The sequence below is a fragment of the Balaenoptera acutorostrata genome, chromosome 6 (assembly GCF_949987535.1).
Source record: "Balaenoptera acutorostrata chromosome 6, mBalAcu1.1, whole genome shotgun sequence".
Lineage (NCBI taxonomy): Eukaryota > Metazoa > Chordata > Mammalia > Artiodactyla > Balaenopteridae > Balaenoptera > Balaenoptera acutorostrata.
The window spans coordinates 103854835-103867220 of NC_080069.1; the positions used below are offsets into that span (position 1 = coordinate 103854835).

The 12386-nt window shown below is 39.8% G+C and overlaps 1 protein-coding gene across 4 annotated transcripts in view; it reads right to left on the bottom strand.

The window, feature by feature from the left end:
- Positions 1 to 12386, bottom strand: part of SUSD1 (sushi domain containing 1) — a 154741-nt gene that overhangs the window by 119426 nt on the left and 22929 nt on the right. For all 4 annotated transcript variants that reach the window (XR_009008661.1, XM_057548764.1, XM_057548765.1 and 1 more), the window contains exons 4-5: positions 9069 to 9221; positions 8241 to 8420 (exon numbers count right to left, since the gene is read on the bottom strand). Coding sequence is in view for 3 of the 4 variants with exons in the window: in XM_057548764.1 (XP_057404747.1) it covers positions 8241 to 8420; positions 9069 to 9221 (333 nt within the window). In the remaining variant the exon portion in view is untranslated. The remainder of the gene's footprint in view (positions 1 to 8240; positions 8421 to 9068; positions 9222 to 12386) is intronic.

Here is a 12386-nt window from a genome sequence, read left to right on the forward strand (position 1 = left end):
CTATTGTGCCTTAGGATCAGATCAGAAGGTTTATGTAACACCTGGAATTTAGTGCAACACGGTAGGTGGTAAAGGCCACAGTCTAGGCAGATGAATACCAGAGTCTACACTACATTCATGTTCTAGATCGGATAATTCAGCATTTATACCTATACTTTCTTCATTTGTAAAAATGTTCTCTTCCCCTCTTAACAGTAAGCTCTTTGTGGGCTGTGTCTATATTCTATATCTTTAGAATATCCCCTGTAGTCATGTGAGTTATTAGGAACATTAATTTTGGTGAAGTTTATATGTAAGAAATATGGCCTAAGGAATAAGGCTGAAAGCATAACCTTATGACAAAGTTTCATGCACTTAATGGCATGTTCTGAGTTGGCCAAATTTAGTTAGACCCTCAATCCAGGATCACTTGGGCATTAAATGACGTACATCACTGATGTTGGCTTTGGAATCTAACATCGCAATATGTGGCTACTTGAATTTAGACAATGTTATCACAGTCATCAAAAGGAAATGGGAGGGTTATAGCATTCCCTGAAGCACATTTTCAAAAGTGTCGATAGCTTATTAACGGTTGTAACTAAGCCCCTTAGTAACAAAAAGTGTACTTGCCCTTAAGACAGTAGAAAGAAAAAAATTACTTTTTGATGGATTTTTTTATTCTAAAGTTTCCCATGAACTTTAACCTCAACTAATAATACATTTCCTTCAGATCGTATTCATAGATCATTTGGAGGAAAAAGAAAATTTTCCATTTCACATTAAAACACTTACTGTCAACAAGTAGTGTCTAATATGGAAACGGCTAGAATCTGAACACTTCAGAAACTGCAGAGGAGGTGATAGGGTAGGTAAAAGAGTGAGTGCTGGAAGAAAAAAAACAAGAGTTTATCAGCATGTCTCTTAAAAAGATCTTCCATTCATAGAGGTGAAATGGTTTTTGATGCTTTGAGCTGCATAGGAATATTTCTTTTTTAAAAAAAATAACATTAAAACTCTTCATTTTAATGTTCTAGCTGTAAATAGAATATTTGAATCAAAAACCAATAAACAGGGCTTTCCTGGTGGCACAGTGGTTAAGAATCTGCCTGCCAATGCAGGAGACACGGGTTCGATCCCTGGTCTGGGAAGATCCCACATGCCGCGGAGCAACTAAGCCCATGCGCCACAACTACTGAGCCTGCGCTCTAAAGCCCACGAGCCACAACTACTGAAGCCCATGTGCTACAACTACTGAAACCCACGCGCCTAGTGCCCGTGCTCCACAACAAAGAGGAGCCACCACAATGAGAAGCCCACGCACCGCAACGAAAAGTAGCCCCCGCTCGCCGCAACTAGAGAAAGCCCGCGTGCAGCAATGAAGACCCAATGCAGCCAAAAATAAATAAATAAATAAATAAATAAAGTAAATTAAAAATGGATTTCTATTTAAAAAATAAATAAATAAGGCAAAGTGAAAGCTAAAAAATTTTAGACCTTCCCACTTAGGGAAGTTTCAGAAAGACCTTGAATTTTCGTTAGAAACATTACCTGCCACTCCCCACTAGATTATGACTCTCTTATTATGATGGCAAACATTTATCCAGCAGCTATTCCACATCAAGCACAATGCCAAGTGCTTTTTATCATTATGTCATTAAATCTTCATAATAACTTTATAGGGTAACAACAATTTTCTCCCCTTCTACAGAAGGAAACTTGAGTTTACAGAAGTTTAGAGGTGGTGATGGAACCAGTAAGCAGCTCAGCCAAAACTCACCCAAGACTTTCTGAATCTAAAGCTCATGCTTCATCACCCTGAGTCTTATAACCAATGTCATCATTCATTTTGCACACTCAAGTGGCTCCAACCATTTGTAAGTGACATGTTTAATGGCGTTTACTTGGCAAAAGGGTCACACAAGAGAGTTGTTGCATGCAGCAGGTCAAGACAGTTTTTAAAGACCAGTATGTGGTGAGGTACCAGAAAATCGATTTCAAAGGAGAACACTCCCATCACCTGGAACACAGATGCTAAACACAAGGTGAGTGTGCTGCTAGGCCAACCTCCCTCACCCAGGTGGATGTCAGGAGCCAATCACAGCACTCTTCCCTGCTAAGCACAGATGTGGTCCCAGAACCCTCAGACACTACTAAAAATTCAGAGGCAGCAGTACAGTGAACCTTGTCTGCCACTCCTCCTCTGAATGCACTCATTTGCATTCCAACTTTTGTCAAAGCCTTTTCAAACCCTCCCCAACTATGCAGAGAGGAGATTTGGCTCCACTAAGAAAATCTTAAAAGATGAAGAGCTGACTCAGCAGCAACAAATATCCTTCTGGATGGAGCTTTTCATCATTGCCTCCCACCTCCAGGGCTCACTAAGGCTACTTCTATATGGAATTTGCCTTCTGGAAAAGTGCTTTGGGTTCTCAACTTGATACATAAGCTAGTGACATAAGGTAAGCCACTTCCTTGCTCTGGTTCTTAATGGGAATAATACCCATTATTGGTTGTAAATGGAATATTTGTGAAATGGGAAATAATGCCAACCTATTAATCACCTCAGAAGGCATTTTTAAAGAGCAAATAACACAATGTTTATGGAAAACCTTGTAAACCTTCAAGTGCTGGTCACCTCTAGAGAATCAGGCTCTGCTATGAGTGGACTTAAGAAAGCACGTCCCACCCTTGTTAACCAACTCAAAGAAGAAACTCTGCCTCTGAGATCAATCCACAGGGTTGGGCCATCCATTCTGCAAGGGCCACATGCGTGGATATGGGGAAACCAAGAGTCAGCCCCAGGGCCTTGTTTTTAGTTTATCACAGCATAGAAATGTCATGCCAGGTGAGAAGCAAGCATGAAGGTGCAGAAGACAGAGTAAGAAGGTGTGGAATCAGGACAGGACATGAAGCTGGAGGGGCGAAACAAAAGAGGAAGCCAGGGTTTCAGCAAGGCTCAGCCACAGGACAAGCTGGGACGCAGTCTGGAAGCCAATTCCACTATGTCTGCCATCATCTGGGCCACCTTTTGGGGGTGATTCACGGTGCTTCTACAGGCCTTAGGTATGCCAGGCACTGTGCCAGGTGCTGAAGAGATGATACTGAAGAAAACTACATGGTCACTGAGCTCCCAGATTTACAGCCCAGTAGGGCAGACTGATAAAAACCATGAATATAATGATAAATAATATACTGACGTGTTGTGTACTAAGCACGAGAATGTCAGAGATGACATTTCAGCTGAAACTTGAAAGATGAGAAGGCGCTTCCTGTGCAGAAAGCAGGTAGCCTCCCTCAACAGATGAATGAATAAATAAAATGTGGTGTACACATACAGTAGAAAATTATTCAGTCTGAAAAAGGAATGATATTCTTCAAAAGGTACAAACTCCCACTTATAAGATAAATGAGTGCTAGGGATGAAATGTACAACATGACATATGAAAATTGTTGAGAGTAAATCCCAAGAGTTCTCATCACAAGGAAAAAAATATCATTTTTTTATTTCTTTAATGTTGTATCTATATGAGATGATGAATGCTCACTAAACTCATTGTCATAATCATTTCATGATGTATGTGAGTCAAATCATTATGCTGCACACCTTAAACTTACACAGTGCTGTGTGTCAATTATATCTCAATAAAATTGAAAGGAAAAAAAAGGAATGAAGTTCTGATACATGCTATAACATGGATGAACCTTGAAAATATTATGCTCAGTCAAATAAGCCAGATATAAAAAAGACAAGTACTGTATGAGTCCACATATATGAGGTACCTACAATACAAATTCACAGAGACAGAAAGTAGAACAGAGGTTACCAGGGGCTAGAGGGAGGAGGGAATGGGGAGTTCTTGTTTAATGGGTACAGAGTTTCTGTTTTGAGATGATGAAAATGATCTGGAAATGGACAGCAGTGTTAATTGCACAACATTGTGAATGCACTTAATACCATGGAATTGTACACTTAAACATGGTTAAAATGGTAAACTTTATATTATGTGTATTTTACCACACTAACAATTTTTAAAACAGGTTGGCAATTATTTCAAGTAGAGAGAAAAAGCCCTGATGGTGATAAGAGATTGACATACTGGTTGGGAGAGAATGATGGGAGACGTAACCTGTATAAAAGCCAAAAAGGACAAACCCCTGTTGGCTTCAAAATCCATGGTTAGGAGTTTGGATTTTATTCTAAGTGCAGTGGTCATTTCACTGTTTTTAGAAAGGTTTTAAGAACAAGAAGTAAGCGTGGAAGTGGATTCTTAAAGGGACTATTCAGTGCCAGACACACTGCTGGTGAGAATTCCCAGCCCGAAGGGAAGATAAGGCCGCAAAAAGGATGGGAAGAAAATCTGGAAGACAGATAGTCCTGGAACCCTCAACTGGTCTGCCTACACTGCAAACCATTCATCACTGGACCCTTCCATGGGAGGCAAACTACCAAAGGGAAGAACACAAATGCCACCCCTTCCATGAACCACCCAATCTCCCCACTTGAACTCTCTTAGTCTTTACCCATTCTTCTCACATGATACTTAGGAGTTCACCCTTATAGAATACTTCATGGTGTACCTGTCTTTACTCTGCTCCCAGACTCCAGGCTTACCTAGTCACAGGATCTAACAAGTATGCCAGACTCTGGATTTGTTGCTAATGATAACACAGTTAAAGTGATTCCCTCACCTTGCTCCTGGCTTGGTTGAATTATAAAAACTCAAATTCTTTAAGCTGTCACTTACAACTGGCACCTTCTCTGAAAATCAAAAAAATAATAATAATAAGGGACTTCCCTGGTGGCGCAGTAGTTAAGAATCCTGCCAATGCAGGGGACACGGGTTCGATCCCTGGTCCGGGAAGATCCCGCAGAGCAGCTAAGCTGTGTGCCACAACTACTGAGCCTGAGCTCTAGAGCCCGCGAGCCACAACTACGGAGCCCGTGTGCCGCAACTACCGAAGCCTGCCACCTAGAGCCCGTGCTCTGCAACAAGAGAAGCCACCGCAATGAGAAGCCCACGCACCGCAACGAAGAGTAGCCCCCACTCGCCGCAACTAGAGAAAGCCCGTGCACAGCAACGAGGACCCAACACAGCCAAAAATAAATAAATTAAAAAAATAAAATATTCAGCAGAAAAATGTTTTAAATAGTAATAATAATAGCAAAATAATAGGAAACGCAAGCTAGAGATTGTGTCTTTTCCAGTGAGTGGATGGAAATGTGTGATGGATGTTTCCACAAATTCCTACCCATTTTGGAAGATTTCATCCTCACTTCCAGCATCCACTTCTGAGGCCTGCTCAGGTGGGGAACTTGTGTCGCAATGCCCCTCCCCCAAGGCAGCAGCAGAGCCTCCAGGGACACGGTAATTGGGAGAAGGCAAACAACAGGAGCCGCCAGCTGTACCTCCTCTGGTGGGGAAGTCCGTTATCGGACACACACGCTGCCGTCTGGAACGCACGGCTGCTCCTTTCAAAAGTACCTGCCCCTCAGCATCCAAGTTCACAGTTTGCTCGTGTTTTTTAGTGGAATTCCCAAATCCTGTGGCTTCATAACGCTGAGCTAAAAATACAGTGCCGGCTGGCACATAGCCCAGATTCTGGAGCCCCGGAGAAGAATGAGGGATAAATAAGAAGGGCTGTGCTTAGAGAGAAGCAGGCACAGCCAGGAGAAGCCGGTGGCCATGTGGTGAAACGGGGGAGGAAGAGGGGGGAGGGTGTCAGCAGGCGAAGGGAACAGTTATTACAGGAGGGAAAAAAGAAGTGAAGACCTGCTAAATGACAGTTCTTTGGGAAATGGAACAAGCACTCTCCTCTAAATTAACTTTCTACATTCTCAGTACAATAATCCGGATGACTACTGATTTTCAAAGTAATACAAATTGTCTTACATGGAGTTTCTTATATAAATCTCTGGGGGGTTCTTTGAAATGCATTATGGCACATTTTAATCTAAGTTCTGTATTTTAATTGATCCATGGAAAGATAATGTTAGAACTCAACTGTACGTTTAGAATTTCTTAACCCCCAGGATGATAATTATCAGAATGTGTTTAAAGCCTGAATTGCAAATCAGAATATCAAAAGGATTAACTTAGCCAAGTGCATCACTGAGGTTTCTTAGCTACGCAATAAACTCACTGAAAACTTTTATTTTTTCTTTTTTCCAAAATGGAAACAACTTTGTTACTTTTTCTAATACATTAAAAAAAATTCCTTCAATACAGGAAGTATATAAAATATAAAAATCATCCAGGACTTCCCTGGTGGTGCAGTGGTTAAGAATCCGCCTGCCAATGCAGGGGACATGGGTTCGAGCCCTGGTCCAGGAAGATTCCCACATGCCGCAGAGCAACTGGGCCCGTGCGCCACAACTACTGACTCTGCGCTCTAGAGCCCTCGAGCTACAACTGCTGAGCCCGCATGCCACAACTACTGAAGCCTGGGTGCCTAGAGCCGGTGCCTAGAGCAGCACAGCAATGAAGGCCCAACGCAGCCAAAAGTAAAAAACAAATAAATAAATTTATTAAAAAAAAAAAATCATCCAGGATCCCTCCCAGTGGAAACTACCATGGTTAACATTTTGATATACAGCTTTCTAAACTTTTTCATAAAGATACATGTACATATGAAACATTTTCATGTACATTTACATGTACATTTTTCAAAGTTAAGATCATGTTATTCATACAGTTTGTAACTCAGTAGTATACTGTTAATACTTACCTATGTCAATAAAGATTCTTCCCAACATAATTTTTATTGGCTACAAAATATCCACTTTATGTACATGCTATGATTTATTTAACCAATTTCCTTATCAACAGACATTTGAAATTGTTTCCAATATTTCACTATCATAAAATAACTATATCCACAGAAAATCAAAAACATGAGTGCCTTACACTTCTCTCTACAAATAAATTTGAAAATAAACTTGAAATAGATGATTTTTCTTACAATATATAAATTACCAAAATGGATGTCAACAAGAATAGGAAACTTAAACAGGACCAGTAAGTACTAATTTTTTTTTTAACTATCCCAAGGACTGCCTCTCCCTAAGTGCCACATCCAGATGGTTTTCTAGGTGAAATCTTTAAAAATCCTACTTATAGTATTCCAGAGAATAGAGAAAGAAGGAAATGTTTTCACATTCTTTTCTCAAAATTTAGAATAACATTAATACCAAAACCAACAAAGATAGCATAGAAAAGGAAAATAGACCAATCTAACTTATGAATATCAATGCAAGACTTCTAAGTAAAATTTAGCAAATATAATCCCGATTAAAAGAAAAAAAACACCAAAGACCCAGAAGAATCCATTCCAGCAACTAGTATTGATCAGGAAATATAAGCCAGCATATAACTGGTTAAAAGGAGAAAAAATATATATGATCACCTTAATACATGCCTAAAAGACGTGATAAAGTAACTCATTTCTGATTTTTTTTTAAATCCCAGTAAAATGGGAATAGATGAAGGCTTCCTCAATATTACGTACATATAGTCAAAAACTGGTGAAATGATGAAGAGAGAGAAAGCCAAAAGTAGAAAAAACCCAAAAGCCAACATCATCACAAAAATGGAAGCAGTATACCGGAGTGATTAAGCACACAATCTCAGAAACTAGAATTCTAAGTTCAAATTTCAGCTCTATCACTAGTTGGATAACCTCAAACAAATTACTGAACTTCTCCATGCCTCAGTTTTCCCATCTGTAAAATGTGATAATAATAGCACACACTCACAGGGATATTGTAATTGAATGAGTATATATATATATACACACACACACACATATATATATATGCTTAGAACAGCACTTGGCTCACAGCACTCTCTCAGTGTACGTAAGAATATAAGTAGATGTATGTAACATCAAAAAGCCAAGATCATGAACGAATAATGAAACACTCAAACCACTCCCATGAAAGTCAGGAATAAGAAAAGAATATTCAAAGTCAATACTACTACTAAATTTTTGTTCTGAAAACACAAGCTAAGTGGTCAGTCAAGAGAAAAATATAACTTTTATAAACATAGAAAAACAAAAGATGGAATTATCATTACTTGCAGATGATAAAATATTATTCCTGTAAATATCAAGAGAATCAACTGAAAACCTATTAGAAACAATAGGAATTTATTGGATTTATTTAATTCATTTAGTACCCCAAAGAGAGATTTAGAGAGAAATACGAAAACAATCTCAAGACGGTATAAGCTGGGAAGCTGGACCTTTGGAAAACTCACCTTGGCAATTTAACTTTGGGGATTCCCATGTGCCCAAGGCTGTGCAGCTTGAAACTGTATCTTCTGGGCCACTGAAGAATCCTTCTTTGCAAGCATAACGAACCTGGCTGCCAAGCCTAGAGGTATAATTTCCTATGATATAGCCATCTGGGACCTCAGGAGCAGTGCCACAGTCTATTTCTGAAAACAAATTAACGTCAAACTCATTACTATATGAATGTGAATTTTCAAAATTCATAATCTCTCTCCACCTCTACCCCATGCCCTCTCCCCTCACCTATACACACCCGAGCCATATTTTAAATAGGCTGGTTCATTTCCACATGACTTCTGGGCATGTTTCCAATGAGTGTCTCTATTCATTCTTCTGGCCTTCCACAGGTAATAGCATCTATACATGCACAAAACTGAAAGGATTTGGCAATCAACCCTCACTAATTCATACTAACTAAAGAGGAGAAGCCTAGCCCAACAAAGTAAAACACCTGAATTGCACAATACCTTAAGATATATAGGGCTTTATAACTTCCCTGGTCACTTTTGAGATGGTGGCTCTTACCAGATCAGCTCTGTTTACTATCTAACATAATGGTTAATATCTGAGTATCTATTAACTACTCAAAATCCCCGAAGCATACTAATTTTAGCTTTTTTAATATAGCCCCTTCTATCTTGACTGTTATTTTATTTCATAGGTTATACATGTACAAAGGAACAGATCCAACGCACATCCCCAACACAGACCCACAGACTTAGGCTCAGAGCAGGAGAAGGTCACCACCAACAGACTCTCACCTTCGGATGCTGCATTCTTTGGCAGAAACCCACCTGTGCACGACGTGGCATCTCTGGTCGGATGGAAAGGCTCAGGCCCATCCTTTGGCAAGTATCCATCCATACAGTAGCATTCAAAGCTCCCACGAGTGTTCACGCACCGTCCTCCATGCCTGCACCGGCCGGAAACCTCACACTCATCTATGTCTTGAGACCCATCCCAAATATAAGAAGGGACAGAAAAACAGAAAAAAGAAAATAAGTGGGGGGACATTGTGACAGCCACTTCTCACATTCCCAATCTACACTTATAAGTGAATGCATTTGTTTGTAATTGTATCATGAATTTTATTTTACTCCTTAAGAGTTCTTCTCCTGTATCCTTCACATCACAGGCACTAAGAGGTGCTCAATAAATATTTGTCAATGTGTTCTGAAAATTTATAAAAACGAACAAGTATCACCAACTCACTAACAACCCAACAAAATGAACCCAAAAAAGTATGCTAAAAAAACTCAATTACTATAAAATAAGGATAGCCTCAACCTCATACTAAAATATCTGAAGCAGAACTCCTAATACAAAACAATTTAGACCAGGGTGAAAAATGCTTTCCAGCTCATGAGCATAGGACGATGCAGCAAGAAGTAAAGAAGATAACTCAGAAGGGTCTCGCTAATTTTACCAAGATTAGAAGGGCTTAAAACAGCCTTCAAGAAGGACAAGAAATGCTCCTTAGCCGACTTTTCCCCTTGACTGAAGATTGCCGGTGATAGCAGGTCCAGGAGTAAAAACCACACAATAATTCAGAGGCTGAAAAAGCAATCTCTCTGCCAGTTAGCAGTCTTTTCCCCCCAGACCTGGCTTAGTGAACAAAATTTAAAACTTTAGAAACTCCATCAGAGCCACACACACACCAATTTCATTTAGAGAAAGAAAAGTACCTTAAGTAAAAGGGGACTTTTTTCCAGGACATTTGCAAGAACCATCGGGGGGCAGAGGACAGGGGGGCATCGTGACTGAAGAAAGCCTGGTTGTTCCCAGACTCTGGGATTTCAAAGCCCAGTCACTTTGGAAGGACTGATATAAGGTGGCCAATATTCTATTTTGCCGGTAAAGACTTTCTTTTTTTTAAAACTAGCACTATGATTTCATTAAAAAAAAGAATATTTTAACAACCCCCCCTCAGAAAGGAAGAATATAATCTCAGAATCCTTTTAAATTGTTTAGTGTGATTTTATTAAAATCCACTACATTCTTTATATTGGTTTGTTTTTTGGTTTTGGACCAAGGAACACTTCATCGCTTCCTGACTGTTGTCTGGGAACCAGTAATTCATTCAGTTGCTGGAGGAGACCCAAGTTACCAATTCTGATCAACCTACATCTTTAGGGCAGCAAACTTTGGGAACTCTGTGGGAGATCAGCTCCAGAGATAGCTGTCAACAAATCCTCTCCTTCTTTTCTTGCATGCTTCTCCTCCCATCAAGAATGCAATCCATTTCCCCTCCCCTTGAGCTGGTCTTGAGCCTTGCTTTGGCCAATAGAACTCGGCAGAAGTAACACAGTGCCTGCTCTGGACCCAGCCTGAGAAGATGGCTGGTAGCTTCCTTTTTCCCCTCATTATTTATTTATTTACTTACTTACTTTTAAGATTTTTTTTTTATATGGACCACTTTTAAAGTCTTTATTGAACTTGTTGCAATATCGCTTCTGTTTTATGTTTTGGTATTTTGGGCGTGAGGCATGTGGGATCTTAGCTTCCTGACCAGGGATTGAACCTGCACCCCCTGCATTGGAAGGCAAAGTCTTAACCACTGGACCATCAGGGAAGTCCCCCTCTTTCCCTCTTTTAGAATCCAGTGTCCATGCTGAAGAAAATCCGTGCTTGGGAGAGAGGGCACTCAGAGAGGGCCTAAAGATGAGATGACATGTGAAGACAGAGGCCACATGGAGGAGAACTAAAGTGGCCTGGTGAACAGCCAGCATCAAGGCCAGAGCCATGTGTGAGAGAGGCCGTCTTTTTTTGCCTGTACCGGGCGGCATGCTGGATCTTAGTTCCCCGACCAGGGATCGAACCCTCACCCCCTGCAGGGGAAGCGCAGAGTCTTAACCACTGGGCTGCCAGGGAAGACCTGAGAGAGGCCTTCTTTCATCTGCCAGCGCAGCCCAGCCTCGCCCAGCCACCAGCTGACTATGTCTACACATTACAAAACCACCTAGCCATGGAATTGTGACAAATTATAAATTGTTGTTTTAAACCACTAAATTTGGGGTAGTGGTGGGGTGGGAGGAGTGGGGTTATGCAGTAAGAAATAACCAAGACACTCTTGACATACGAAGAGACTGTGAAGCCCAAACAAGGTTAAGAGGATACTGTATTAATGAAAAAGAGGGGAGGTTCTGAGAAAACAATGAAGTCTTGGAAATTAAAAACAAAATATGAATGCCAAAAATAAAAACTCAATGGAGGCATTGAATAATAGGTTGGTCACTGCTAGACAACAAATTCACAAATTTCAACCTGAGGAATTCTCCAAAAAACATAGAAATATTAATTATATAAGATAGAAACTATGGGACAAAAAAATGATATGAGGACAGACCCAAAATATTCAATATCTATTTAAAAGGAATTACAGAAGAGAATGGAGTAATCAAGAGAAAAATCTCTCAGCTTATGTATTCAAATCCAAATAGCCTTTTAAGGTGACAGGCATGAATGTTGAAAAATGAGTCATTCTGAATCTCATGGAAAAAGAGAAAAATCTATAAACCTCCTGAGAGAAAGGAATGGTAATTTATGAGGAAAAGAGAGCCAATCTGACCCAGGACTTCTTGTCTGAAACACTAAATGCTAGATCGCACTGGAGTAATATTTACAGAGTTCTAAGGAAAAGAGAGCAAAACATCATGCTATATTTAAGCAAAGGAATGACATTTTAGAACATGAGTGATCTCAAGAACTACACTACTGACATTTCCTTTCTGAAAAAGATTTTGAGAAAATACTCGAGCCAGTGAAAAACATCAGAATAAATAATGTCAAGAAAGGGGAAGACATCATAAAACACAACAAAGAGTGGTAAGAAATGAAACCAGTAAAACAAACAATTGTTGATAACAGAATCACGGAGGTTTTGGTAATTGTTAAGAAAGGATTCTTAAAAGTAATATAAAATAAAATCAATCGCAATCTAGTACAAACCTTAGAAATGATTTCAACACTGCAGGATCTAACATGTGTTCCTAGATTGGACCCATCATTTTAGCTTATCAAGATTTTTTTATTCCACTGAGGAATTTGTAAAATGCGTTTACGTATATACCTTTTAACACCGAAGCCATATTCCAGCCTGCCCACCTGACTCA